Here is a 27,826-nt window from a genome sequence, read left to right as displayed (position 1 = left end):
CATGAAACTATGCATCCAAAAACACCAGTAGTGTTTTATTTAGAAAAAATACAGTCTTGCTATAAATTAGATTACTAATTACAGGAGATGACACTTACTGTAAGAGCCAGGGACATGTTTTGCCCCAGTAGTACAGAAGGATAGGTAAAATCCCTCCCAAATGCCTGCACAACAATTCCCACTGACCTGTCTTAAGTTTCTGCTGGTGTTGATTTAATCTTCGGTTCTCCCTTCAATTAGTTTATTATTTTCTGGTTTGGTTTCTCTATCAGTCCATCTAATTTAAACTACATCCTGTATTATTATTTTTTTGGAGCTTTACTTTTTTCTTTAGGAGACTTTCTCAGCTTCAGACAGATGGGGCCTCTCTTCTTTCTCCTGGCTCTACTCACTCTGAGAATAAAAGCCTCCTCTGTTCTCTTTGGACTGGCTTCCAGCATTTGTAGGATGGTTTATCTGGAAGGAGCATTTCATATTTTTCCATGCTGCAATAGACAGTCCCTGCTGTGGACAGACACACTGCTGAAGAAGAACCAAAACTTACAAAACATTCACTCCATCCCTCTTTTAGAACTCAGGAACTTTCCCCATCCCACCAACCTTGACTTCTCAAGGAGTCTTTGACCTTCAAGATGTAGGATAGAGATCCCACACCTCAATGGGGTCACTGGCCTCCTTTGCACTGTTGGACTGCCCTCCCCTGCAGAGCTCTGCCGAAACCACTACTCGGCAACAATCAGAGGGGCAGGCAGGGAGGGGACCGCAGCTGCTCAGGCTGGCCCTCCTCACCCACGGCTCTCCCAGGACGGCTGGTTCTCTACAGAAGGTAGTGCTTTGAGTTGCCTGCAGTGAATGCACATTGAGGCAGGCACTTTGGAAAAAACAGTTGCACTAATAATGATTTTTTTTTGATGTTTTTCCTCCTTCACCCTAGCCTTTTCCGTCCCCTACATATAGGGGATTCTATGTCAGAGGAACTCAAGACCACACAGGATCTAACTCCACCTTATGCCCTGTGTAACAGACTAGAAGGGGCATGCTTGCTTTTACGAGCAAGCAATTTTCTTACCCCAAGTATAAATACATTCAGTAGAAATACATAAACACATAATTTAAAACCTGCTTTGACACAGGCAGGACTTGCAAGGAGGGAAAACTCCCGTGCAACCCCAGGGGAAAGCTTACACACTGACCCAGTCTGATCTGGGTCCCTTGGTCACTCCTTACGTCCTTTGTACAAGTGGTAACAATCAGTAGTTGCACTGATTTTCAGACGGTGCCTGTGCTGTACTGCAGGACTGTAGTGTTTGTGGGTTTCTCAACACAGTTAATGCCGCAAATCCTGCTTTCAGGCACTTGCCTAGCAAACCCTGATTTACAGAAAGTATCAGCCTGTGCCCTTGATATAAGCACTGGTGGGTGCCACCTGCCAATATTATGACTTGTCGAGAGGCCAGGTCCTCTGCCAGACAACGCCTTGGTGATGTCTGCAGAAATTTCATTTGGACAGGGTGATCGCTAAGCCTGGAAAGCAGCTCAGTTCTGCTGCGTTAACATCTGAAGGCTGTGCATGCCAGCTCAAGGAGTCAGGGGTGCTCCTGCCCTGGGCCAGCCTGCAGCAGGGCTGAGCAGAGCTCGCTCATGCTGCGCTCATCATTCTCCTCCGGCTCACTGCTGGACTTGGAGGGGTTGCTGCTGGGCAAGCTGCGGCCAGTGCCTGTCCTCAGGGCCCCACCGGGGTCTGCCCAGGCTGGAGTGCTGTCATAGCTGGGCCGGGTGTAGTTCCTTTGGGTGAAAAACTGCCCCAGCAGCAATTTTGGGAGGATTTTCTGCAGGCTTTCACAAGTCCTCTGCTTTGTGCTCAGCTGGGTGTAATGCAAATCCAACTGCAGGACCACATCCATCTGGAAGGAAAGAATGAAGGACACAAAGTGAATTGGGCAGAAGAGCTGAAGCAGAGCTTTTTGCTCCATCAGAACACCCGACAGGCTCAGCTGCCATTCTGAAGGCTCACAGCCCCATGCTGTGGTATGCCAGGGCAGTGCTGCTGCCTCAGGAAGTGAGCTGCTATGTACATTTATGGCATCTACAGGCCTGAGCCACAGTTTCTGGATTTCAGGACTTGTCCTGATATCAGGCCACCTCACTGGAGACCTCACTGAATAGGTCACTGAGAGCACCGAGGCCTTGGGGCAGAGGGAATGCCATGACATCCACCCTGGTCATCACGTCCATCCTTGCCAAAGCACAGCACTGCACACACAAGAGGAAGGCATGCAAGGGCACGGATGCGAACCACTTAAAGCACATATGCCTCAGTACAAAAAAAATGACAGTTCCAAACAGCAGCACTCTGCAAGGATCCATTTGCAGTCTATCTTTATAATACATGGTGAAAGATTCGGAAAATAACAGGCTTGTGGTAGCCACCCCCCTGAATATGGAGCCTTAGCATGGGGCTGTGCCCAAGATGCCTGGCTGTACAAAGCAGGGAGATGGCTCATGCAACACAAAGGAGATTTTTCCTACATGCCTGGCAGGCAACAGGGTCCAGCTCTCATATCAGCATTTAAAAGCTTGGGAAGGGTTCAAGGAAAGAACTCCAGAAACAATCAAGTGCTGAAAGAGCTGTCATACGCTGAGGCATGTATCCTACCGGGCTAATGCTGCTTGCTGTAGGCAGATCCACACAGCAGCTTGAGAGCAATGTTCAGGGTGAGCCTGTGTGGAGCCCTGCAGATAAGCATCTGGCAAGACCCACTGTCTGGGTGCTAGAGGAGAAAAAACTAAGGGAGAAACAAGGTGCATGCTGCTATTTGCAGAGAAAGGACTTGCCGGAAGAACCAAGCCAGGGAACCAGTAATAATGCCTCTCACGTGGTCTTTAAATAGTCTTTTGAAAAGTGCCAAGGAGGCAGTCTGGCTCAAACTCAGTAGTACCACTCTGACAGCAGGAAATAATCCCTCCTGCCACTCAAGTTCAAGTCCATCTCTCAGGCAAGCAGAGTGCTTAGTGAGACATCCTTCATCCACAACATTTGGGCTACTCTGACCTCTCTGAGGCTGCCACAGGCAAGGAACAGTCTCTCTGGCCAGGCACTGGAAATGGAGAGCGAAACAAGAGAAAAGCAAGCTTTTGTGCCCACCAACAAGCTCTGCTAACATCAATCTGGGCATGACGCTGACACCCCAGATGCTGGGCATCTTCTGCATGGAGCCAAGAGTTATATGGTCAGAGGGGGACAGCCAGCAGCAGTGGGAAGTACTGCTTCTGTGAGGCTGCAGGAAACTGTACTGTATACTCTACCTGAATTTTCTGTAGTCCACAGAGTTGGAAGATGCAATCCAGTTCCTCCTGCTTGTAAACAGAGGTGAGCAGAGAATCCATTTGGTCTGGGTGGTTCTCTTCCAGATTGGCAACATCATCCACTTCCTAGATCAGGAAAACAAAGGAAATGTTAGGAAATCTCAGCATCTGCCTGGGCATGGAGACACAGCTGCCCATCAAACATGCTGCTTCTCTACACAGCAGTGCCTGGGGCTGGCCTGTGCTCTTGACACTTGGTCTGGTGGCAATGTGGTATACTCTAACTGAAATACTACAGAGCGCAAGCAGCAGGAATACAGATTTTACAAACTTATCTCAAGTAGATCAGTGGCAAAACCTAGCTGAACACCCTCTGAGGGCAGGAAATCTCTATTATGGGATTTCCAGTGATATAGATAGCAGCAAAAGCCAGTATCACAATGACCTGTAGTGTAAGAGGCCTGTGGAGGAGGGAGTAAAGAGCTTCCCAAGGGCACAGATGGAGGGAGATCTGAGTTGTGCTGGGTAATGAGTTAGCCCCTGCCATTTACAGAACTGTCATTTCCTGCCTAATTACTCAAATTTCTCCAGAACAGTTCCCTCTCTCTAAGATCCTCATCAGTAACATTTGTCTCCAGGAACATCCCCTGAACTGCTGCTTGCAGAAGGCCAAAGTAATCTGTTTCTGGCCAGAAGAATATTGGCAGTGGAAGCTAAAATGCTGGATCCTAAATGCTGGGATTTGCAGACATGAGAGTCACCTTTGCCTGCAAGGCTGGAAGAATGGGAGTAAAAGTCGGTTGTCCCACACTGCTGCTGATCCAGCAGGTCCATTGGTGGGAGGCAGGCTGAAGAAAAGCATTTATTACTGTATAAAGCAAAGTCAAATTCCATCTCCACAACTGGCAACTTGTTACTGGTAAGAAAAACTGGAAAGCATCTAGGATAGATCAGGGCAGAAAATGGACCTGGCAAAAAGGGAGGTGGATGTGCCAACAAAGGGCGGACACAGCTCATAGGGGGTGGAGCAGCTGTCCTGCAAAGGGAGCCTTTGGCCAGCCTGAACTGAAATGGGAGACAGACTGCAATGCAGAACACTTTCTGCAAACAAACACTGCCCTCTCCTGTCCTCTCCTTGCTTGACTCATTGCATCAGGTATCTGCTCCAAATCCCAAACGGACACTGCTATGCTGAGCCCAGCAGCTGGGTTAAACTAAACCTGCAGACAAAACAGAAGCACAAAGGATGTAATCCTGGATGCCACTGACGCAAAGCTTCAGCAGGAGGCCTGCAAAAGGGAGCAGAGTGCTCCTACAGCACCCAGCTAGCTCAATCTCACCCGATACTGCTGACCTTGCGCTGCAGTATGCACTTAGGTGAGGACAGGATAAGCATGCAGTCAGCCTCTGCAACAGGAAAATCACCAACTCTTTGAGTTAAAGGTGGTGCTTGTACTTTCAGTAGCATTAGGAAGGCCTGTTGAAGCTGGAGTGGGCTGTGTCCCCTTCTTTCTCCTTGCAGGCACTGATGTGCAGTTGACATTGATGTGTCAGGTGACTTCTAAGTGCCTCCTTTTGCAACTGCATTACCAGCCACTGTGAACCTTCAGAGATTAACATCACAGCTTGGTTCCAGCAGGGCAGGGATGCTCAGATCTGTTCTAGCACACTACACTCTTCTCCTGAGTGTCTGTTTATTGGTTTGCAATTGGACTGTGATGCCCTATTTTCATCCCAAGAAAAATTCAACATTATGGGTGTGACTAACATGAATATAGTAATACTCCATTACAACATAAAACATGGTGCATGGGAAGCCAGACAGCACCAGGAATCTGGATTGGGTTAACCACATAGTGTCCCTGAATGGTACCAATCCAGTCCCAAGAGCTGAATATCCCAAAGAGATGTGCTGCATCTCTCTGGCACAGACATGGGAAGGAAACAGTCCCAAACTCAGTGCTTCAGCCTCAGCAACACTGAGGAGAGCTCACACTCATCTGGGAGCTCTTGTTTGTAACCTCAGCAGAGTTTTCTGCCCTGCTTTGGTTGCACCAGTGGCTGTGGACTGACCACAATGACCCAGCTGTTTCCCCCATTATGCACAGCATAACTATTGCTTACTTCTGTCCATGTCCAGACATTGCATCTGTTAAGTAACAGCCTTGCCATTAGACTGCATCTTTCTAAAATCCAATCCTGTCTTTCAGCACCCTGTACTGCTGTGCCACTTTACAGGACCCTGCAGGCGTTTATGGACATAGATTAGATTCCCCTGAGCCTCCCCTTCTCCAGTCTGAAGTCAGCTCTCTCAGCCTCTCCTTGTAGAAGAGATGCTGCAAGCCCTTCGTTGGCCACTCTCAGGTCTCTCCTGCCCAAGTTCAGGTACCTGTCCTGGCTGCCATGACAGAAAGCAGTCTCACAGTGACATCTGCTGGCTTCTTCAGCACTTGAGGGTGCATCCTGTCAGGTCCCACAGACTTGTGTATGTCTGAGATCAATTAGAAGCTCCCAGAACACTCATGCAGGCCTCCCTCTGTCTTTGCCTGCTTTCCTGTTCACTGGGATATCTGAGCCAAGAGGGGGATCCTTGAAAACCCATCAGTTCTCCTGGACCTTTCATCTCTCCAGGGCTGACACTCACAAAAAAACAAACAAACAAACAAAAAAACAAAAAAAACCACCTCTTGAAATCAGTGACCTTCAAGACAGTTATCTGGGCAAGGACTGACCACATCTCGAGGAATCAATTAAAGTCTTGACACGTGTGATTCAAAGCTCCTTTGTTGACAGCAACTTGTTATCCACATGTATCTGCACAGGGATGTGGTGGAGTCACTGTCCCTAGAGGTGTTCAAGAACTGTGGATATGTGGCACTGAGGGACACAGTTTAGTGGCCATGGTGGGGATGGAGTTGATAGTTGGACTAGATGATCTTAGAGGTCTTTTCCAAACTCAGTGATTCTACAAAATGGAGGAATGTGACTGGGGAGGCCATTAGGTCAAACAGCTCCGGAGCAAGTGATTTGATTTCAGAATATGGAGATCCAACACAGAAAGTAGACATTCAGATAGTACAGATTAAAAAATGGGGATGCCTTAGATCTCCGCATAATTCATTTCAACTTATATAATAAAATAGTATTTCTCTCTGAGAACATTGTCTGTCAAATGAAAATTCAAGATGAGGGATGGGAGAGAACACCAGCACTACAAAATTAAAGAAAATGGACCAATGCTAGAAAACACCATTGTGATTATCTCTGACAAGCCTTACTGCAAGCCCAGGCTCTCCACTTTTGTAGGCAGAACATGGCAAATGCAAAAACTGCCATTTCCTCAACCAAATATTTCCCTGGGCTCATTCCATGGGGCTTAAAACATACAGGAGCCAGGTGCCCTCCTACAGACATCCTTGCATCTCTGGTTTGGTCCCGAAGATGGGTAAGGTAGCCTTGCTGTGGGTGTCTAATGGGGCAGACCAATTGCAACCCAGTCAGGATGTGCTGCCATGTCAGCACACACCACTGGAGGTCAGTGTGGGCTATCACTGCTGAGGAAAAGGAAAAGGACAAGGACGGGGGATCGATCCCACCTGCTCTCCCGGATCCCTTTCTGGTCTGCCCCGACTTTCTCCTGTGCCAGCCCTGGATGGAGAAGCGAGCATAGGGGTGTCCCCTTCCCACAAGCGCTGCTGTGAAGAAGATGTGCACACACATGCACACAATTTTCATGCATGTTAAGGGAGCTCACAAGGAGAAATGATGTTTTGGCTTGGTGGCAGGTAGGATCAGGCTCCAGACCTCTGCTGGACGCACAGTTCCACGCCAGTGACAGTAAGGTATCTGAGGGCAGCATCCCTCCACGAGCAACAAGGGCAAAAAGATCCAGTGACAGTCATGCTGTCCTTCAGCAAAGGGACTACAGAAAACAAGGAAGATTATTAGCAAAAAGGAGTAGCAAAGAGGATTAAATCCTTAGAGACAGTGCAGAGGCCACTAGAGCTCTTACAGGAAAGATTCACAGAAGTTGGTACGGCTCAACACAGAACAAATGCAAAGGATGTACTGTTGCATGGAGTTATTTTATAATAGTGGGTTAAAACAGCATCATTCAAAAAGCCAGATCTGCTTCCAAACACAGAAAACGGACAGGCTTTTCATCTCAATCAGATTAAATGCAATAATTCATCAGGCAGGTCAGAAAGCAGCCTGAGAAATAACTGGTTAAAGGCACTGAAACCAGTACTAAATCCTTTTCATAATGCATTAGAAGCAAGGCAGGCCACTGAGATGTGGAGGGAGCATTTATAAGGCACAGAGCACTTGCAGAAAGGCAGTGATAGCATTAAGAGTGAAGGGGATCCTTTTGCAAGTTCAGCCCTCAGGCTCACTATAATTCCCCTCCCTTTGCTGCTGCAGGGGGAATCGAGGGAACAGGCCCAGCATCCTCCCACAAAGGACTCACAGTGGGCTGGCGGAGCATGAGCTGTGCATCAGTGATGTGCACCGGGAGGTCCTGCAGCTTGGCGCAGACAGACAGCACGTTGGAGAAAAGCCGGTGGAAGCGAAGCTCTGCCTGCACCCCACAGGGGAACGTCACTGTTTCACTTGGGGGCTCTGCAAGGGAAAGCAGAGCAGGGTGAGAGGTCGGCTCCTGTGGGGGTCCCGCTGCCATCTCCCTGCAGGGTGGTGCCTGTGAGGGGCACGGGGTCCCCCTGCTCCCTCCTGCCTTGCCTGGCTGCTCCCCACACAGCTCACCGTGGCTGCATCCCCAGTGCTCTGCGGCTGCTCCCATGGGGCAGATGGGGTCCGTCAGGGAACGGGCTTCCTTCAGAGTGTGCTTGATCTCCATCACTTGCTTCCCAGTGACCACGGGATCCCGGCCAAGGTCTGGAGAAGACATTTCAGTGGCACAAGTGTCACCCCATGTTCCTTATTTACCACTTGCCTTTCAGACCCTACATCAACATACTGGTTCATGCTGCCAGGTCACTAAAACCTTGCATGGGGTACAGTCTGCAACTTCATTTCTGGGGAGGAAGAGTGGGGGTGCTGATCTTCCCTCTCTTCCTTGCTAGGATTTGGTTTCTGCTAATATTTTTTCTCATCCCTGCTAGGGAAATACATATCTAGCTCGGGTACAAACCACTCCTTTACCTTCTAATACATCCTCCAGCATGTGTGTGACTTTCTTCTCCTGCAAAATATGTTTCTTCAAATATTTCATGAAGATTCCAGAGCTGAACTCCCCATCCTGCAACTCATAGGCTTCTGCATCTTCGCTCCTGCAAGGGGAACAACTTGTCTTTACCTTTCTGAGATGGGAGGAAGTCCTGGGGGTGAGTCAGGGCTTGCTGACTTTATTCAGGCTGTGCCAGCTGAGCGTGAATTAGCCTCTTATGCAATGTTGCAAAGTGCTTGATATTAGCTCAGGAGAAGGTGGGAAGTGAATAGGATGGGAAAAAAGTAGAGAAAGGGGTCAGAGGAGGAGAGCATTGCCTCTTCTGCCAGCCTCAGTGGGTGACAGCAGCTGAACGGAATTAGAGTTGGAGCAGTAAGCTCATCCTCATCTCAGGAGGTTCCAGATGTCATGCTTGTGGCACACATACTTTGGGAATCAGGTTCAAGCCTGGGAAAGGAGATCACAGAAGCTGATGTCACCTTCACAAGTACCCTATAACTGATGAACAGCTGCCTCTGGCAATATTAGGAGGAAAAAAAGAAGTGTCTGAACAGGAAATACTAGAGATAAAAGGGTGAGAGATGGAGGAAAAATGGAGGAAACATGAGAAAGGCATTCTCAAGCCTTTAAAAGTCTCCAAGCATGAAGTTGTGCAAATAGCCAGTATTTTTTCCTGTGTCATAGTGTGGACACAGCAAAACACACTTACGTGGCATAGCCATAAACAGTATTTCCCCAAGGCTCCAGCGGCTGTACCTGGGAGAGGGCACACTCTGGGTTGTACCTGTAAAAGGAGATGAAGATACCAGTCAGTACTGAGAGCATTTATCAGAGCATGCCTGGAGTGCAGAGCCAGTGTGCTCCATGAAATTAACCTCCTGTGGATGGCAATAAGAACAGCCTTCATATAAAAAATAAATGCTGGTGTTAGTAGGGCAGCAACAGACTAAAGCTAGGAATCCCAAGAACACAAAACCAGGGAGAAATGAGCAGCTAGGGCCACCTCTGACCTATCTGCACCAGTGATCTGCTCTCTACGCAGCATACGAACCTAGAGCTGTGGGTGCAACCTTGCCTCCCCCTTCCTGAGGCTAATTTTTCACAAATTCAAGGGACTCGGAGGTGCGCACAGAAGCACAGCTTGTGGCTACAGCTTGACTGCCTGTCCCAAAGCTATGGGGTGCCCCACAGCTCTCTTTTAGCCCATGCATATACCTTGTGCTCCAGGAAATCAAAGCTGATACATGGCCACATGGATCACTATATGCAATCTCAGAGCTCAGTATTGGTTTTGACACCCTTGTCTAGATCTAGCTCAGTGAGCACCTAGATGATGACCTGTTATTTCCAAGGTTGGGTATATGAGAAGTGATAGTCCTGGTTTCCACAAAGCAGATATCATGGTAACACTCATGGCAAGCCTTGCCTAGAAGCAAATCTGACTCCAGACAGACTGGAGAACATGTTGGGACTGGTTGCCCCTGAGGTAGGAGACCTATACCAGTAATATGGATATGTTCCTGATCGCAAATAGAAAAGAGCACAGAGGTGGTCAGTGCTATTCAATGCCAGAATAGCTTGCTGGGGCTGATGTTGGCACACTAAGAAGAGCAGAAGGGATCACTGCATTGCCAGCACCCAGAAAGTTACCTACTACTGGTGCAACCATCTGGAGAAGATGTTTAACGGCAGCATTAATTTGGCTTGTGTAAATTTTCTAAAGATCATAAGAAGAGAAAATGTTGGAAAGGAAACATGCATCTAAATATAAATAGTGAACAGAGAGATTTATCTGCCCCTTAGATGTTCCTAAATGAATGTAGAAATCTGGAATTCCAGGTCCAAGAAGAAATAAGAGATCCAATCCCCAAATAAGCTGAGGTACTGTTGTCTGCATGCTGGAGACAGTGATCTGAGGCTGGACAGACAGAGGTTGGTGCAAACCTTTTGTGATGGCACCAGTAAAGCCATCTAGTGCGTGCAGTGGAAGTACTGTCCACAGTCCCCTGCCCTAGAAAAAGTTCAGCAGGGCGTTTCCAGACCATGACCAAAGGCAAGGAGATGTCTGATACCAGAGAGCATGGCAGAGCTCCAGTAAAGGTTCATTCAGACTGCATTCATGCAGTTCAGTTCTCATCTGCATCCCAGACAGAAGATGGTGTCCTTTTCCTGCCCTAAGCAGCACAACCAGAAGCCCTCATAAATCAGGGAATTCCTGGAAGAGGCAATCGCATCCTCCCAAAATCAGCACATGAATGCACTAGGTTATACATGATATAACCATGATATATACATGATACACCATGTCCCTGATTCCTCCTGTGCTGAAGCTGAACATCTGCTACCACTTGGCAAAGGAGCCAGGCCTTTCTCATCTCCTTGGTATTTCTGATGCTAACATATGGGGCGAAGAGATACTTGCTGTGAAATCCTCCTTAGCACACACACTGCTCCTCCTGGTCTATGCACGGCTGGGCAAGCCATGGAAAAGCAACAGCCATCTGCAATTCACAACAGCAATTTAACAAAATTGGCATTGGGAAAAGAGGCCCCAGGAGTCTTGTTTTACTGGGTGTTGTGTGAACACATATGACTATGAAATCCAAAGGCTTTGCTGAGTTGAAGCAGTGACTTCTTGAGAAAAACAAGCCCAAGCGGGGAGCCTCCACAGCTATCTGCTGTGTGCCTAATGATAACACCTACTGCACAAAGTGCTGTGCTTGCTGTGGGAAAGGGGATTGAAAAAGTGTGAGACTGGGGGAGGAAGAGAGAAAAACAGCCACATAACATCAGAGCAGTTCTCACATCACACCCTGCTCCCAAAGTGCAGTAAAATTCACCAAGCACATAAATGGCCAGCAACACCAAGGAAGGAGGATCAGCTCAGAACTATTTCGTAGATTGTCGCTGCTCATGTTAGAATTCCCAGGGCAGCCTCCACATAGCAAAGCTGCCTCTCCATCACATACTGCCCTGCTATTTTCAGGCGCAACATTTGACATCTGGACAAGTTCCTGGGCTAACCTCTGCCACCAGATCTGGTAGGAGCTGTGCTGATGATTCAGCAGCTCCGCTCAGCAAGGGCTCTCAGCAGCCTTGGGACAGGTAAGCAAAGCTCTCTCCTCCAGGCAGCAGCAGTGAGCTGCAGAGGGAGCACAGTGATGCTTCGCTATGAGGCATTTGGGGCAGGTATCAAAGGACAGCAAGCTCCGTCACTGTTTACAGTTCAGAGCTGCAGAAGGCAGGGTAACTCTCAGTGCAACTTAGAATAGCTTGTAAGCTATTCAAAGCTAGTGTTTCCACCTCTGCAGCTAAAAAATGCCAAAGAGTCTTTGATGGGCCTGGCAGCTCTTTCAAGGCAGTGGTATCAAAAGTTGTCCTTCCATTGCTCAGTGCAAAACCACAGAAAGAAGAGGGAGAATTTTCTTCCTTCAGCCTCCAGATTCTTCCTGTCCTGTAAGGAGAATAGGAAGCCCCTCTCAGGAGCCCCAAATAAATGAAACGATAACAACTTCTACTGGATAAGCCTAACTGCCTCTGTTGAAAATGGGCAACTAATAATTTTTTGCAGCTCACAAGCTTGCAGGATGGAAAACTGCAGGTCAAGGGATGATGATGGGCTTTCCACACTGAGAGAGGAAAAGCTGATCCCTACCCTCAACAGCAGCCTTGGTCCCACTTCACAGTGCAACTTCAGAAGCCTTTAGAAAAATAAAACCAAGTAGCATGGCTTGAAATATTTTTCCTGTCGTGTTGCACTCTTCTCACTGAGATGGTAACAAAAACACAGACAACACTCCAGGCGACCTGCTCAAATAGCTTGCATTTTGCAGGATTTTTCATCTCCCTTCTCCCTAGCACATCTCAGCCTGGATCTGATGCTTACAAAGCTGTATCTAACATGTGATCAACTGGGCTTCCCAGGAGATCCTACAAAACCTGACAGCCTTGCTGATTTCATGACACAGACGGATAACCTTTCACAGAGACCTTGCCAGTGCAACAGAGGACGTGCTCTTGAAAATCCATAAGAATGTCTCACATAGTTGTGCAGGAACCCATTGCTGAAGGGAGGATGAAGCTGGCAGCTGTTTCCCCAACCCCTTGAAATGCCATGCTCTGCCTGTCCCAGTGAGGAAGGGGGAAGAGCACCCTACCATTTCCTGCAGGTGTCCAGCAGGATCAGGTTCAAGGCTGTCTGCTGCTGCTGCATCTTCTGAAGTATCCTCTGCACGCTGATGCAGTTCTCAGGGGCGTACACTTGTGGAGCATCAACAGGGACCATGTAGTTCCTCCCCAGATGTTCATACCCATGCCCGGCATAGTAGAATATAGCTGGGAACATGGAGAGGAGAAGATGAGTCATAATGCAAGCCTGCAGGTCTGTAGCCAGCTCTCCACAACCATCTCCCACCTCCTGCCCTTTAGGGGTACTGGCTTGGGACAGTTACACTAGGAGCACTTCCAGGCAGACAACTTGAGCTACCCTGACCTCAAAGATATGGATTTTTTCAAATCCATGCCCTTTAGTGGAGCAGGCAGCAGCCCTGAGAGGCTCTCCTGTATTTGTGGTTTCCAGCAGCTCTTTAGGAGACATCAAAGTCACTGGGCTTATAGGTTTGCTAACCCATAATCATTTGTGCAACAACATCCAGGCTTGGCCAGGCTGAATACCACCTCTGAACAAATATTTGGCAAAAAAAAATGATCTCTTTGCAAGAATGTGACAATAGACAAAGCATTTCACCCTGACCAACAATACTTTAACAACCTTTTAAAGAAGAAGCTTCTCAGCTACCTAGTTCGGGACAGACTCACAGAGGCTCAGATGATGGGAAATATTCTTTGGTTTCCAAAGGTCTGCTAGTATTTATACATCTATGAGACAGTGAAAAATGAGACTGAAAAAAACAGAGAGATATGAGAGATGTGCAGAACATGTGGACTGTGTGCTCCAAAACCTCAAAACAGATACTAGCTCTGTAAGGTAGGAGAAGAGACAGACTCATCCAAATGTCGGTGGCAAGTCCAACATCCCATGTCAATTTTGTTTAGGAGCAGAAGAAACGTAACAGTGGTTTCTACCTTCACAAGAGACAGCAACATGGGAACATCCATGCTGGAAAGATCAGCAGAGATGAGCATGGCATGACCAAAGCTGGTGCTTCTCCAACTCCTACACATGCGTTCAGTGAAGGGCTTTCCTTCTGCACGAGAATCCCTAGGTGGCCAGTAGCTTCCCAAAAACAAGCTGTGTGTTGGTTTCCCAGCATTGATAGAACTGCTTGGGGGATGCTGCTGAAAGACAAGTCGGGGAACTGAAATCTGTTAAAAATAGTTCTGTGAGGTGATGCAAGCAGTTGCACTACCGCAATTGAGGTATAGAAAAGAATGAGAGGTCAGAAACGGGAACAAAAGGCTACAAGGCAGAAGTAGAAGAAATTCTTAAGCCAGATTCACTGCCAAAGCCCATGCTTCATTGAATAATCTCTCCTTTATTTTCTTCCACTCTCCCTGCCCCTGTAGTTTGCAAGAAACTCACTTTGATCTCTGCTGTGAATGGGACAGAAGCTGAAGGACTGAAAGCATGACCTCATCCCATGAAGTGAAACCATGACCTCATAGTAAATGAGGCCTAAAGTCATCTTGAGTTTCCGTTCTCAGGGGACAATGGAAAGTTACTCAAATGGCTGTTTTCACAGGCGCCCACGAGGTTTGGGCTCCTCTTCTTAGTGATCAACAGCCAGAAACAGAGGGCTCACATTTGCACAAGTTTTAAACTTTCATAACTAGCAAATCAAAGCCACAAACGCCTCCTCTGAGAATATAGAAGAGTATAAAATGGGAAGAACTATGGAAAAATCAGATACAGGTCTTTCAAGTTTGGACCTTAAAATAGTCAAGCGCATCTGGCTTTTGTCTCTCTGACCCCATTTCTGTACTTATAACAGAGGTGATGACATCCTATACCTAACAACATCACTGACACTTGGAAAGAACTGAAATATTACAGAAAAACCCACAAAGAATCATTAAATTATCAAATCTCTTAACTTTGGGGGCCTCGTTTTGTACCTCTGAATGCTCCCTGTGCTATTTAAGCCACAGTTCAAACAGAAAGACAGGAACTTCACATGAGCTGAACAACTCTGCTGCAAATCTCTTCTGGACTGAATTGCTCTTCCTGAACAGGATTGTCAACATTTTGCCCAGAGGGGAAAAGGCGTTTCGGTTTTTTTTCCCAAGTTACATTTCAACACTCTGCCCACATCTTGTGAGTCAAAAACTGCTGATCAGAGACAGGCTTCCAAGTACCAAATTAAAAAGGGGAAGCTCCAGGCACTGTTTATAATACAGGAAATGTCAACATGCAGCTTAATTAACGCATGACGGCATGTTCCTAGTATTTCCCTTGTAAGTTTTTGCTTTTGTTGCATTTCCGACATTTTTGACTCAGGACTTTTTAGGATGCCTGGAGTAACAGCTGGGGACATTTCTTGTTTGTCTGAGGACTGTATAATTAGATTATTCAGGGGATGTTTAGGTCCTTCAAAATGCACTGCACCTTTTGTAAGAGGAGAGCTGGAGAAAAAACAGCCAGATGAGCCACTGCAGTGAATCTCAGAAGGCCTTGGATCACCTCAAACATCCAGGCATGCAATACCATTCTGCCTGAAATTAATTCTTTTTTTTGCTCTGAGCTTGAGAAACCTGTGATGAGGTTGAATAACAAAAAGCGTAAAGTCCTGCACTCAGACGGGTTAACACCAGGCAACATTTTGGCTGGGAATGAGCACTGGCTGAACAGTAACGCTAGAGATAAGGAAAAGGAAACACAGCAGCCACCCTGCTAAAGATGAGCCAGCACCTGGGAACAGAGCTACCTTAGGAGACATGGGACTGGCAGAGCAAGGGAAGTTGCCAGCACCACCACTGACCCTAAAGAGACCCCACTTATGTCCTATGTCCAGTTTTAGGGACTGGACTCAGCTCAAGAAGACTCAGCTCAAGAAGCAAAAAAAAGTCCAGTAGAAACTATTCAGTTGTTGGGCTCCAGGGCCTGGAAAAAGGGGCTGGGCTGGTGATGTGGAGGTGAAAGGGGGATCTAATAACAGCCTACAGCTGCTGGAAGGGCAATTAGGCAATTAACGGGACAACAAAGCCCAATTCTCTTCATCAGTAAAGGCCATAAGACATGGAGCAACACGCTACTGTCTCACCACCATCTGTGTGAGCTATGTCAAAACTGACTCTCTCAGTCAGCTTTAGGTGTTTATCCTGGAGCTACTGCCTTGAAAAAAATGGACATACAGTGTTTAGAAGGAGTTGCTGGCTTCCTCTAAGCATGCATTTCTAATAAAAAGATAAGTTAATTTCAAGGATTTGTGCTTCACCTGGCTCTTTCAATCTCATGCAAAGAAAACAGGTGAAAAAATGCTAGAAGATGAATCAGTGAGAGGCAGCATCATTCAGAAGACCTGGGGCAATCAGCAAGCAGACAGACCCAACACTCCACCCTAAGTCTGGATGCCACCCAATTACAGCAAACATCTTCCACTTGATCACAGTGCTGGGACTGGCCCATGCCAAGGTTCACTGCCTCCAAATAACAGACTGCTCAGCTTAGAAAGCTGTAAAGAAAATCACTATTTAAGGCAGGCTATGCCAAGCAAACACTTGAGGCTTATCAGGGTTCAGTAGCTCAGCTGTTTATGTTTTCCTTGCCAGTGCACAAAATCAATTTTGCCAGGAAGGATCAATGGCCACAAAAGCAGAAAAGCACTGGAAGTTTAAATAAGGCATGACAGCATGAATGGTTTGCCATTTCCCAATCTTTTTTCTCTCCACTGCTTATGAAAACAGGGAAATTACCATGGGAAAAAAAACAACACCATTTGGTCTTCAGGCACTACACATACAAGGCAGGAACGGCAGCGCCTTACACAGACATGTAAAAAGCACAGCAGCTCCCCAGGGAATACTCTGGCTCAGGAGAGGAGACAAAACCTGAGATGCAAGGGGGTTTCAGAGAGCAACCAGAAAAGGAATCTGAAAGTGAAGTCACAGGAATATGCTGTTGTCAGATGACACAGGGCTGGAGCAGCAACCACTGCCTGCTGCCTTTCCCTGCCAACTCAGCCTCCCTGGGTGAGTCAGTGCCTCTGGGAATGAGGGAGCTTTGCAGTGTTTCACTCAGGGCCTCATCTCTATTCATTGCACAATTCCTAACCTCACAGCAAGCACTGAAATTGGCCCTGTGTTGACTTTTGCTGCCTCAATCCCTTGGTACACCACTCAGCTGAGAGGATGGTGAAGATAAGCACTGCTCAAAGCAGGCTGTGCCTCATGCTGATGTTTCAAAGCACAAAAAAAAACTACCAAAACTCAGCAAACATCTGCCAAGTGTTTTTGGAGTATCCATCATGCTGGAAGAATCTCAGAAATCTCAAGGAAGCTACTTTCACCACGAAAATCTGAACACCTGCTTTAAGACCCACAAGATCAGCTCTTTGGTTTTTTGTTTATGGAACACTTCCCCAAGAAGTTAAACCACAAAAGCCACCTGTCTGCAGCTGGGAATATGTGCTTCTGCAAAAAGCCTGTCAGAGGCTCAAATATCAGGAATGAGAAATAAGCAAATTCTGGCCAGCTGTAGCCAATCAGAGATCAAAAGGAGCTCCTGTCTGACAAAGGAGTGCATGGGGCAATCCACAACCAACCTCCTAAATTTTGTCATCTAAGGAAAAACGTAAACACCCTCTCCCATTCACTATCAGACGCACTGGCTTCCCAAAGCGCAAGCACAAAGCCATGCTAATCGAGTCAGGTTAGCCACATGATGGAGAAAAACCTATTTTGCCTGCATGTAACCTGGCCCAAATTGAATGGTGTTTACCTGGGATTTCTGCCAAGCCTGGCACCACTGCAGACTGTGCTGCAGGGATACCCTAACCCACATAAAGAAAAGTAGGTTAGCAGAGCTCCTAATTTATTTATTATATTTATTTTAATACAATAGCTGTTAGGGAAATTGCCAAATCTCCGCTCCTCCCTTTCTCTGACTGCTGCCACCTGTACATAAACTGCTGCCTTACCATAGACTCCTTTCTCCAGGAGCTGTAGGAACCGACTGACTGCTGCCACCATCTCAGCCTTGTTCAGGTCCAGGAGAGAGACAACTTGGAAGCCCAGCTGCTTCAGAAGAAGACTCAGCTCAAACACATCTGTGACGGGAGCCATCAGGTTTGGATGATGCTGGTAATGGTTGTTGCCCACTAAAAGTGCTAGCTTGCCTGTAGCTAACAAAAACAAGTGACAAAGTTGTAAATGCTCAGCAGGTAGCAAGGTCTAACTTCCTTTGGTTGGCATGAGGACAGGGGAATTCCTTTCTCACTTTTAGGAAGGAAGGTTAGACCTGTCACAAGCCTGCAGCACCCTCCAGAAAGCCCTCAGCTTTTTCAACACTTGAATAAAATACACAAAGCATCATTTTGAAAGAAAGATCTGAAAAGTTTCCACTTGGAAAGCAAAACTCCAGGAGCAGCGGACAATCAGCGCTACTGACAATTTCTGGCACAAGTCCTGTCATGTTTATCTCACGTACTGGTGGTGCCTGGTAGGGGAAAGCTCCGAGCTATCTTCAGAAGTACCTTTCCCCAAGGGAGAAAGGAAAGAAACTCCATCTCCTGCTTTCATTTTAACCGCCAGCTACCTGTGTGGGAAAATCAGATTTCATGGGTTTCAGCAGCTTTGGGGGCAAGGAGCTCTGCTCTGGTCCAAGAAGGTATTTCAAAGAAGGAAAAGGTGTTGTGCAAAGCAGACTTCATTGTCATTTGGCAGGCGTGGAGGCTGAGGCTGGGTTACTCATTAGGAATAATCTTACTCCACACGGTGAGACAGATGAGGTCTTGGCAGGGTACAAGACTCATCCTGTGCCTTACAGATCTGCTCCAGAAAGCAAAGAGCCTGTGGCAGCATTATCATAAAAGCTTGAAATGGCCTGGGCAGGAAAAACGCATCAATGCCCTCCCCTCCTATCTATTATGGAGCTTGACTTTTAATTAAGGGAATAATTTCTCAAGAAAAGACAGTACTCACCAAAAAACTTCTCAGAGCAACAGGTGCCTGGAAAAGAACGAGGGGAATGATAAGTCTGTGCCCAGCATGCAGCATCCCTGTGCCAGCTCCCATGGCAGGTCTGGAACCTGGTCCCATGGCCCCTGGCAATGCAAAGCTGGATCACACAGTGCATCTGCATCCCTTCTGCAACTGCAAAAGTAAAACAGGCTGTTCCTCAAGCATGTTTTTTGCCGCTTCCTTGTTAACCCTACAGTCTGCTCATTTGAGGAGCCTACCTGCGTGGGCCTTTGGGATTTATCTGAAATCCCATTTTGGCAGCTAAGGGGGACAGCAAGTGGTTGGGGATGAAGGCCAGGGCATGCTGGAGAGAAGAGTGACTATGTGCAAGAGGCTAAGAAACAGAGCTGGGAGAAAGGGCAGGCAGGGGAAACAGAATGATTCCACAAAGAAACTCAGTCAACATAAGCTTCAAAATAGAGAGCTACTCCCTATGAGCAGGAAGGAAACCTACTGTTTGTTCTTGGTGGTGATAATATTCCTAGCACCTTCAACACCCTAGTTTGCCTTCTCCTGAATTTCAGCTGTTCCAGCTCAGAAAGGCCACTCCAAACATGGAGTTCACATCTGTGAACTCCATTAGTTGCCCTGCTGAAGAGCAGCAGGGCATCCATGCAGGAATCCCACCTCTGAGCGTTCCCAGCATGAAGCCTCTGAAAATCATAATTACCATGATAGATACAGATTTTCCTATTATAAAAATAACTCCAGCTCAGTGAAAAGCCTGAAACTTATATAAAAAAAAAAAGTAAGGGCATATTTTAATTGTGTAAATCTTACAGGTCGGAAGACCTTTAGTATCTGAATACACAGTAATGACTGTACTGCTAATTGAAGAATCACAGAATCTTTAAGGTTGGAAAAGACCTCTGAGATCATCTAGTCTAACTGTGGAGCCATTTCCACCATGGCCACTAAACCAAGTCCCTCAGTGCCACATGTCCACAGTTCCTGAAAACCTCCAGGGATGGTGACTCCACCACTTCCCTGGGCAGCATGTTCAGAGAAGAAATTTTTCTTAATATCTAACATGAGCCTTCCCTGGTGTCATTTAAGGCTATTACCTCTCATCCTATCACTGTTACCCAGGAAAAGAGGCTGATCTCCACCTTGCCACAAGCTTCTCTCAGGGTGTTGTAGGGAGTGATAAGGTCTCCCCTGAGCTTCCTCCCCTCCAGACACCTCACTGCTCCATTGCCCTTCTCTGGACATGCTTCAGGACCTCAATGTCTTTCTGGCAGTGAAGTGCCCAAATACAAACACTGGAGATGCAGCCTCACCGGTGCCAAACAGAGGGACAATCACCTCCCTGTTCCTGCTGGCTGTGCTATTTCTGATACAAGCCAAGATGCCATTTGCCTTCTTGCCCAGCTGGGCACTCCACTTGCACATGTTCACATGGCTCTTGACTAACACCTCCAGATCCTTTTTCTCTGCACAGCTTGCCAGCCTGTACCGATGCATGGGCTTGTGACCAAAGTGCAGGATCTGGTATGTAGTTTTGTTCAAATTCATCCCATTGGCCTCAGCCCCTTGATGCAGTTTGTCCATTTCCCTCTGTAGGGCCTTCCTGCCCTCACACCCATCAACACTCTCCCAACTTGGATTACCACACTTGCATTCAGTCCCGCACATGCTGAGTGATCACATTCAATATGATCTGCTCCATGACCTTCCCCATACTGAGGTCAGACTGACAGATCTGCAATTTCCCAAATCTTCTTTCCAACCCATCTAGTAGATGGGAGTCACACTGGCAGTCTCCTGTGTCCTGGAAGCTCCCCCGTTGACCAGGATTGCTGATAGACATTCCAAAGCAGCTTTATGAGCACTTCCAATAGCTCCCTCAGCACCCTCAAGTGGATCCCATCTGGCCCCATGGGTTTGTGACAGTCTAGGTGCTGCAGTTCCAGGAATGCCTGGAAAGCCACCAGAACAAACCTGTTTGTCTTTTTTCTATCTCTGAAAGAGCTGCTTGTCTCATTTTAAAGCTATCCAATCATAACATCTGGAAACCAACCCAACCTGTTCATGCTGTCTGTTACTCCTGGGCACTGCTTTGCAAGTTGCAAAGAGGCAAGGAGAGTACATAGGGCTCTCAGATTATAGAGAACCAATTTGCACTCTGGAGAGATTTTAATGCCAGTGAAAAACATTAGATGAAAAGCTTATGACATAGAAAATTCTCTAGGTGGAGTAAAGAGCCCACAAAGCTACACTCGTCTCATAGCACCGCAAAGGCACACAGCCAAAGTAGCTGTCACATCGGAGGCAGAGCATGCCCAAGGCTCCCGGGATCCATCTTCTCCCCAGGATCCATCAGGTTGCACAGCACACGCAGTATCAGCCCTGGGCTGCCAGCCCAATGGACCTGAACTTTCCCAAAATAAACACCATCCTCTCCAGCACGATGCAACTGAGCACATCACTTCAACTCAGTGAGGCTGTAAATTCACCTTAATGAAGGACCCTGCTACACCTTGTTGGGGAATCTATTAAATCAGTAACTTGACATGGCAAGAAAAGCTGCAATGAGCATCTGAGAGCACAGCCTCTCAGCTGCACTGCAGTCTGGTGGACAGACTGCTGGGGTTTTTTTTCTTTTGCACATGCTGCTTCCCTCACTATTTCTGAACTCTGTTATCAAGGAATCACATTTATCATGGTGCTGACTGATGCCTGTGTCCCCAACTCAGGGGTACACGTGCAGCTCTGCTGAGATCATCCAGTATATCCAGGGTGTGAATTTGTGCTCTGAAAGCTGCTCCCATGACAGCTGCTGCAGGACTGCCAGGACACTCCTGCATCTCTGAGAGCCCCACTCCACTCTCACATTTGCCTCCCTGCAAAAGCGGTCTTTAAAACCAGTGGTTTTCTTTTTTTCTTGTTACTAAGTCTGTTCAAGCTGGGGAGGGCAATGTGTTCTAGCTCTTCTAATCCCACAACCCTGAGCCCAGTTTCCCCTGCACAAACTGAGCCCTAGGATAACATCTCAGCACTTCATCTACCAGCTTGGTATCTCCATGCAAGTTCACTAAAATTGTCTAATTCTCTTTCACTCCAAAAGATGATTTGCTGCAAAGCAGACATGGTTTAGCTCTGCTCACCTATGCGAATGTCCACTGCGTTGGTCCAGTGCTCTCCATGGCTGTTGGAGGCACAGCAGAGATACGTGCCAGAGTCACTGACTTTGGTGTGGGTGATCTAGACAGATCAAAAGTTAAATTACATTATTTATGGTGACAGTTTTCTTCTAAAGAGCAAAAGTGCTCTGCCCAAATGCTCTCCTTTCTTTATCCACCAGCCCTGAAACTGTGTCACAGCCATATTCTGCCCCTGCAGACACAAGCAGGACAGCATGTGGCCAACACCAGAAGGTTCCCAATTTTCCTCCTGGGTGACATTTTCTAGATTTCTATCATGTAGTATGTTTCCCATCTGTATCCAACCCTCCTGAAGGAGCTCAAGAACCCCAGCAGTGCTGGCCTGCAAAGACTTCCGTGCTTCTCCAGCCCAGCCTTCTACTCAGAGAGGAACTAAAGCCACAGCTGTGTTAAGCGAGCTGCAGCTTTGTCAAGACAGGTCTTGAAAATCTCTGATGACAGAGATCTCACTGCCTTTCTGGGTACATACTCCACTGCTGCACCATCCACCCCCAAAGGAAGAATCTTTTCCTAGTCATCAGGCTGAGCTTCCCTGGGAAAAGTGCTGTTTGAGACCATGGTCCCTCATAACACCATCTGAGAAGAGCTTGGCTCTCTTGCCTTTATTGCCCTTCAAGTAACATCCCAGAAAGAAAACTGCCTTTCTTGCAACAAGAAGACAGTGCTGACTTGCACTCAGCCAATGAACCACCATAAAATCAGACCTTTTGCTAACTCCATGACTCTCTCCTGCTGTGAATAACTGTTTTTCCTTCTAGCTTTCCTGCAGGCGCACACCATTCGCAGCTTCATCACTTCACACCCACACCACCTTGCATATGCATACAATAGCTCTTGTGCTGCTACAAGAAGGTATGAGAGGCCTGCTGAGAGCCCTTAATGCTGGCACATCTGTGAATCTCTTATTTCCTAGAGAAACATCCACAGCTTTTAAAGCAGCCCATAAAATGTATTCCCTCTTCAACCCCAGTCCTTCAGTCAGGGCTATCAAAGCAACAGGGGGGATCTATGCAGTGCAGGGAAATGGCTGAGCACAAGGCTCTTTCTCCAGGGCTGAAGAGAGCAGGAAGACAGACAAGGAGAGACAGCTTTCTGCTGGCATTCACCTGATCACGCAGATCAAAGCATTCCTGAGCCTCTGCACACAGATAAGAGCTAGACTGAAGGACTGTGTCATCCTAATATTGAGGACAACAACAGCATAAAATTTTCAGCAGTCTCTCCAAGGCTTCTGAAGCTCTCTCATGCACACCATCCCATTGGGCTTCTCCCATCACCCACCTCAGTAGCCAAAGTTTCTGAACCATCCCGAGGTAATGTTACCCAGAGTTTTTTTTTCTTCTGGTGTTCCAGCAGGTTCCCGTTTCGGTACCACTGGTAGCTGGGGGCTGGGACCCCAACGGCAGCACACTGCAGCTGTAGTGGTTTTCCAGCTTCCACCTTCTGCTCAGTGGGGTTGAGAATGATGACTGGTTCTCCTTGCCAGAGCTGAGGGAGCAGTCCTGTGAAGCAGAGGCAAGGAATTAGCACTCCCTTCATGAGGACAGAAAACAATAATTCTTTTTTTCTGTGCAGGTTCATGTGCTTTGACTGAGAAGTAAACTTTTTCCACCCACACAGGAGATGCCATTCCAAAGGATGGCTGTGCTCACAGTGTAACCAATATACCTTTCTGCCTCAGGAGCAGGGAATCCTTGAGAGCAATATATGACAGTATATGACACAACAAAGCACTGCCTCTTGCTTCCCAGTCCTAAAGGTGCCTTGACTTTTGTCGATGCTAACTCTTTCTTGCTAAGGGTGCAGCCAACATGCCGAGGTCAGGCACACCCTAAGTTACTTTGCCCAGCTTTGAAATAGCCGGACTGCCTCATCCAGTCTCTCTGCCCTATGAAAACACCTAGCAGCAAACACCCAGTATAACTTCCCTCTGGTAAACCCACGGTGAGTGGTCAATAGGGCAAGAGGGTAAATACAAGCTGGGGTCACCAGGATCATGACAGGGACCTGAAATACCTGGAGCACAGACACAGTGGTTTTGCTTAGATCCACATCACTGGAGCAGTTCTCCCATATAATGACTTGAGCTTGGAGGACACAATGCCCCAGAAACCACAAAGGACCACTGGTGTGATATCCAGCAATGTCTGTGCAAAGCAGAGAACAGAGCAAAACTAGAAGACATGTTTGTACCTCTGGCAATGCATGGATGAACCTCCACCTTCACCCAGTCAGAGAAGATCACATTTCTGTAGAGGTCATTAATTCTGCAAGTGTAGAGTTGGGTCTGCTGTGCAGTGATGGGCAAGTCTTGCTTGGTGGCACCAGGAATCTGGTAGCGGACAGACTACAGGGAAAACACAGGTGGTAGGCAGCAAGTCCCCCCATCACTGCTGGTAGCAGAAGGCACCAGCAAGCTCCTTTAAAGGCAGGAAAAGCTGGTTGTGTCACATCCTCACAACGATATGGGGAGAAGGAACCAGTGGAAACCCTTGGCAAGCACATCTGTACTACCACATCTCCTCTATTCTCTTCCAGCCTCCCACTGCCCACCTGCACTGCTCACTGAGGGCCAGCTCATCTCACTGTAGGGCATAGAGCTGGCCCAATGCAATGAGGAAAGTCACCCCTGCTCACAACATTACCTGGCACTGACAAAACCACTGGTACTGCAGTGAGGTGTGGGCCTCAGCTCTGCAGTGCAGAGTGAAGGAGTATCCAACAGGAACGGAGACAGAGACCGGCTGCTCGGTGATCACAATGGCTGTTGGGAAACAGGTGTGGGTTTGCAACACAAGCAAGAGATGGACACCGCTCGGGTGGCACTGAACAGGTCACAAAATCATAGAATCATTAAGGTTTGGAAAGACCTCGAAGATCATCTGGTCCAACCATCCACCTACCATCAATATCTCCCACTAAACCACATCTCTAAGTACTACATCTCCACAGTTCCTGAACCTCCAGGGATGGTGACTCCACCACCTCCCTGGGCGGCCTGTTCCAACGCACCACTGCTCTTTCAGAGAATACATTTTTCCTAATATCCAACCTGAACTCCCCCTGGTGCAACCTATGGCCATCACCTCTCATCCTCTCACTTGGGAGCAGAGGCCAACCCCCATCTCTCCGAAACCTCCCTTCAGGGAGTTACAGAGAGCGATGAGGTCTCCCGTGAGCCTCCTCCACACTGACCCATCCCAGCTCCCCATAACACTTGTGCTCCAGACCCCTCACAGCTTCGTTGCTCTTCTCTGGACGCTCTGCAGGCCCTCGATGTCCTTCTGGCAGTGAGGTGAGCAACACTGATCACAGCACGGGAGATACGGCCTCACCAGCGCCGAGTACGCCGGGACGAGCACGTACGTCCCCAGTCGGGTCGGGTCGCTCTTGCTCCTTCCGCGCACCGCCGCTGCCGACACGCCAGGCTCGCCCTCCCGCACGGCTCACCGAGAGCCGCCGAGCAGCGAGAGCCGGACGAGCACCACGAGAACCAATAGCCCGCCCCGGCTCACCTGTCTGCATCGCTCTACCGGCGCTCCGGCCGCCGTGCCTCGCTCGCCCCGGCCGCCCTCAGCCGGCGGCTCCCGGCCCCGCCGAGCACCTGCGGAGGAGAAAGCGGCGGCCGGGAATCGTGAGGAGCCCCCGGCCCGCCCGGGCCCCGGGCAGCGTGGCGGAGCCCGAGCGGCCCGCTCTCCCCGCTCCCTCGGCGGCCGCCCCGGGCCGGGCCGCGCCGCGGGGCTCTCACCTGGCGGCGGCGGAGGCGGCTGCGGGCCGCCATGGTCGCCTGCGGGGAGCCGCCGTCCTCGGGGGGCAGCGCCGGGCTCCGGCTCCCCGGGAGCCCGCGGCCCCTGCGGAGAGGCGGAGGCGCTCACCGGGGCTCGCCCGGCCGCGGGCCCCGAGCTCTTCCGGCTCGTCCCCGGGGCCGCTCGGACGTCTCCCCCTCGGGCCCGGGGACGGCGCCCGGACTCACCTGCCGTCGGCCCTGCCGCCCGGGGAAGGCCCCGCGGGCGCTCAGCACCGCACTTCCGTGCCGCCGGGCCCGCCCCGTCGCCCCGCTCCGAAAGCGAAACGGCGCGGCGCCTCCGCCCGGGGCCGGGGCCGCCCGTGCGGCCGAGCAGGGCCTGCTCCGCGGAGCGCCGGCGTGCCCGCCCCTGCCGCTGCCCTGAGCGTCCTCGGCCCCGTGCCTGCGGGTGTCCGTAACGCGGCCCGATGGCAGCCTCGCCCCTGTAGCCCCGCGGCTGTTCCGGGCGCTGTCCCAATGCTGTCCCTACCTCATTCCCTCAAGGGTCATCGCTCCGTCCCCACAGCTGTCCTCACGGTCGCCTCTGTGGCTGTCCTCACCTCATCCCCACGGCCGTCCTCACCCCCATGCTCATAAGCATCCTCACCGCTATCCCTGTGGGTGTCCTCATTCTCATACCCACAGGAGTCCTGACCGGTGTCCCTGTGGGTGCCCCCACCCATCCCCATGACTACCTTTGCTCCCATGCCCATCCCCACAGCCACCTTCCTCCCCATCCCTTCCCTTCATCCCTCACCTTCAGCCTTATCGCTCACCTCTGTCCGTGGGGCTGAAGCTCCAAGGCTCATGGTGGAGCCCCAGCTGTGTTGTCCCCTTTCCCTTAGCTGGGAGAAGTGAGGTGAGCCCCAGGCCGAGGTGGTGACAACCTGTCAGGCTGCTTCCGCAGAGAAATCCCCTGCCAGCTGGGCTGGGCATCACGAGGGCTGCAGGGGAAGTGGCTCAGGGCCAGCCCGCCCCAAGGTTGCACAAGCCCCTTTGGGATGGCAGAAGGGTGACAGCTGGGGACAGCCTGCTCAGGCAGCCCAGCTGCTGGAGCAGCACCATAAGCTCTGGAGCAGGCCTTAACTGCATGCTCCGAGTCATTTGATTTTCTACTCAAAGCCCAAACTTAACCTTTGTGGTATGAAGGAGAAGTGTGAAATCACTCCCCTGGTTCCTGAAATCTCCCTCACCGGATGCGGAAATGGGTCTGAGGATTCATTAGTAAGGCAGCCAACTGATTTAGGAGTTAATTTCAGAGAGGTCTTCTGGGAGCAGAACACTTGTGCTGTCAGATTTCTATCACAAACAGTCCTTTATGCCAGGATGAGAGATCCTTTGAGCCCTTCTGGAGCTACAGCTTAATGAAATGAATTACGCTCACGCGCAGGGTGTGATTTTAGAAACAACACAGCAGCGAATGTAAGGATTCATTATCACTGCTCTGTGACTTCCATCTGCAGAGCACAAAAGGCAAAGTATCCTCTGCCACCAGCATCTCAAATGAGGCCGTAAGTGTGTCTGGAGCAATGAAATGATAAGAGTTCTCCAGCATTACATTTAATTTTGCTATGTGGCTCTATGGCACATCCACATCAGGGCTAGCTGCCCTTTCTTGTAGAAGGAAGGATGGTGTTGGAGTAGGTACGCAATGGACGAGGAAGATGATGTGAGATCTGCAGTGGCCTATATAAGAACAGACTCACTGAACCCATACTTATGACCTTTCAAAAGACCAGGCCAAGCGGAAAGGAGCCAGAGGTCACAGCTGGTGGTCCACATAGTTGGGAATGGAGAGAGCACAAGATGAAGAAGGAGTGTGGTTGGAGACCTGTAACCAGCGGTGTTCCCCAGGGGTCGGTGCTGGGACCGGTCCTGTTCAACATCTTCATCAATGACCTTGATGAGGGGGTAGTGGCCACCCTCAGCAAGTTTGCTGATGATACGAAGTTGAGAGGATTGGCTGACACGCCTGAAGGCTGTGCTGCCATTCAGCGAGACCTGGACAAGCTGGAGAGCTGGGCAGTAAGGAACCAGATGAGGTTTAACAAAAGCAAGTGTAGAGTCTTGCACCTAGGGAGGAATAATTGCATGCACCGGTACAGGTTGGGGGATGACCTGCTGGAGAGGAGCTCTGCGGAGAGGGACCTGGGTGTCCTGGTGGACGACAGGTTGGCCATGAGCCAGCAGTGTGCCCTTGTGGCCAAAAAGGCCAATGGCATTCTGGGGTGCATTAAAAGGAGCGTGGCC

At 49.1% G+C, this 27,826-nt stretch overlaps 1 protein-coding gene across 2 annotated transcripts; it reads right to left on the bottom strand.

Annotated features, from left to right (window-relative positions):
• Positions 1-14: 14 nt before the first annotated feature.
• Positions 15-27,278, bottom strand: LOC116244485 (mucosa-associated lymphoid tissue lymphoma translocation protein 1-like). 2 transcript variants are annotated; one of them, XM_031616167.2, is made up of 15 exons: positions 26,353-27,278; positions 25,308-25,396; positions 24,438-24,556; positions 23,986-24,139; positions 23,074-23,294; positions 21,736-21,832; positions 18,590-18,616; positions 17,587-17,790; positions 12,649-12,826; positions 9,201-9,275; positions 8,467-8,594; positions 8,068-8,199; positions 7,775-7,926; positions 3,307-3,432; positions 15-1,904 (listed from the first exon to the last, which is right to left on the bottom strand). In XM_031616167.2, exons 2-15 carry the CDS (start codon positions 25,315-25,317, stop codon positions 1,587-1,589), a joined length of 1,941 nt encoding a protein of 646 aa, XP_031472027.2. In that variant the 5' UTR covers positions 25,318-25,396; positions 26,353-27,278; the 3' UTR covers positions 15-1,586. The 2 variants fall into 2 exon arrangements, with proteins under 2 accessions (XP_031472027.2, XP_031472028.2); XM_031616168.2 differs by having other exon boundaries at positions 23,116-23,294; positions 26,353-27,277.
• Between the last annotated feature and the right edge of the window lie 548 nt (positions 27,279-27,826).

Source organism: Phasianus colchicus, chromosome 12, assembly GCF_987193195.1.
Source record: "Phasianus colchicus chromosome 12, bPhaCol1.hap1.1, whole genome shotgun sequence".
Lineage (NCBI taxonomy): Eukaryota > Metazoa > Chordata > Aves > Galliformes > Phasianidae > Phasianus > Phasianus colchicus.
This window is presented reverse-complemented; position numbering and strand designations above follow the sequence as displayed.

Coding starts and splice junctions, on each gene's coding strand:
- LOC116244485 (XM_031616167.2), bottom strand. Junction 24,140..24,437: donor AGTGGTTTTGTCAGTGCCAG/GTAATGTTGTGA, acceptor TTTTCCCTGTAG/TCTGTCCGCTACCAGATTCC. Junction 7,927..8,067: donor GCACTGGGGATGCAGCCACG/GTGAGCTGTGTG, acceptor TTTCCCTTGCAG/AGCCCCCAAGTGAAACAGTG.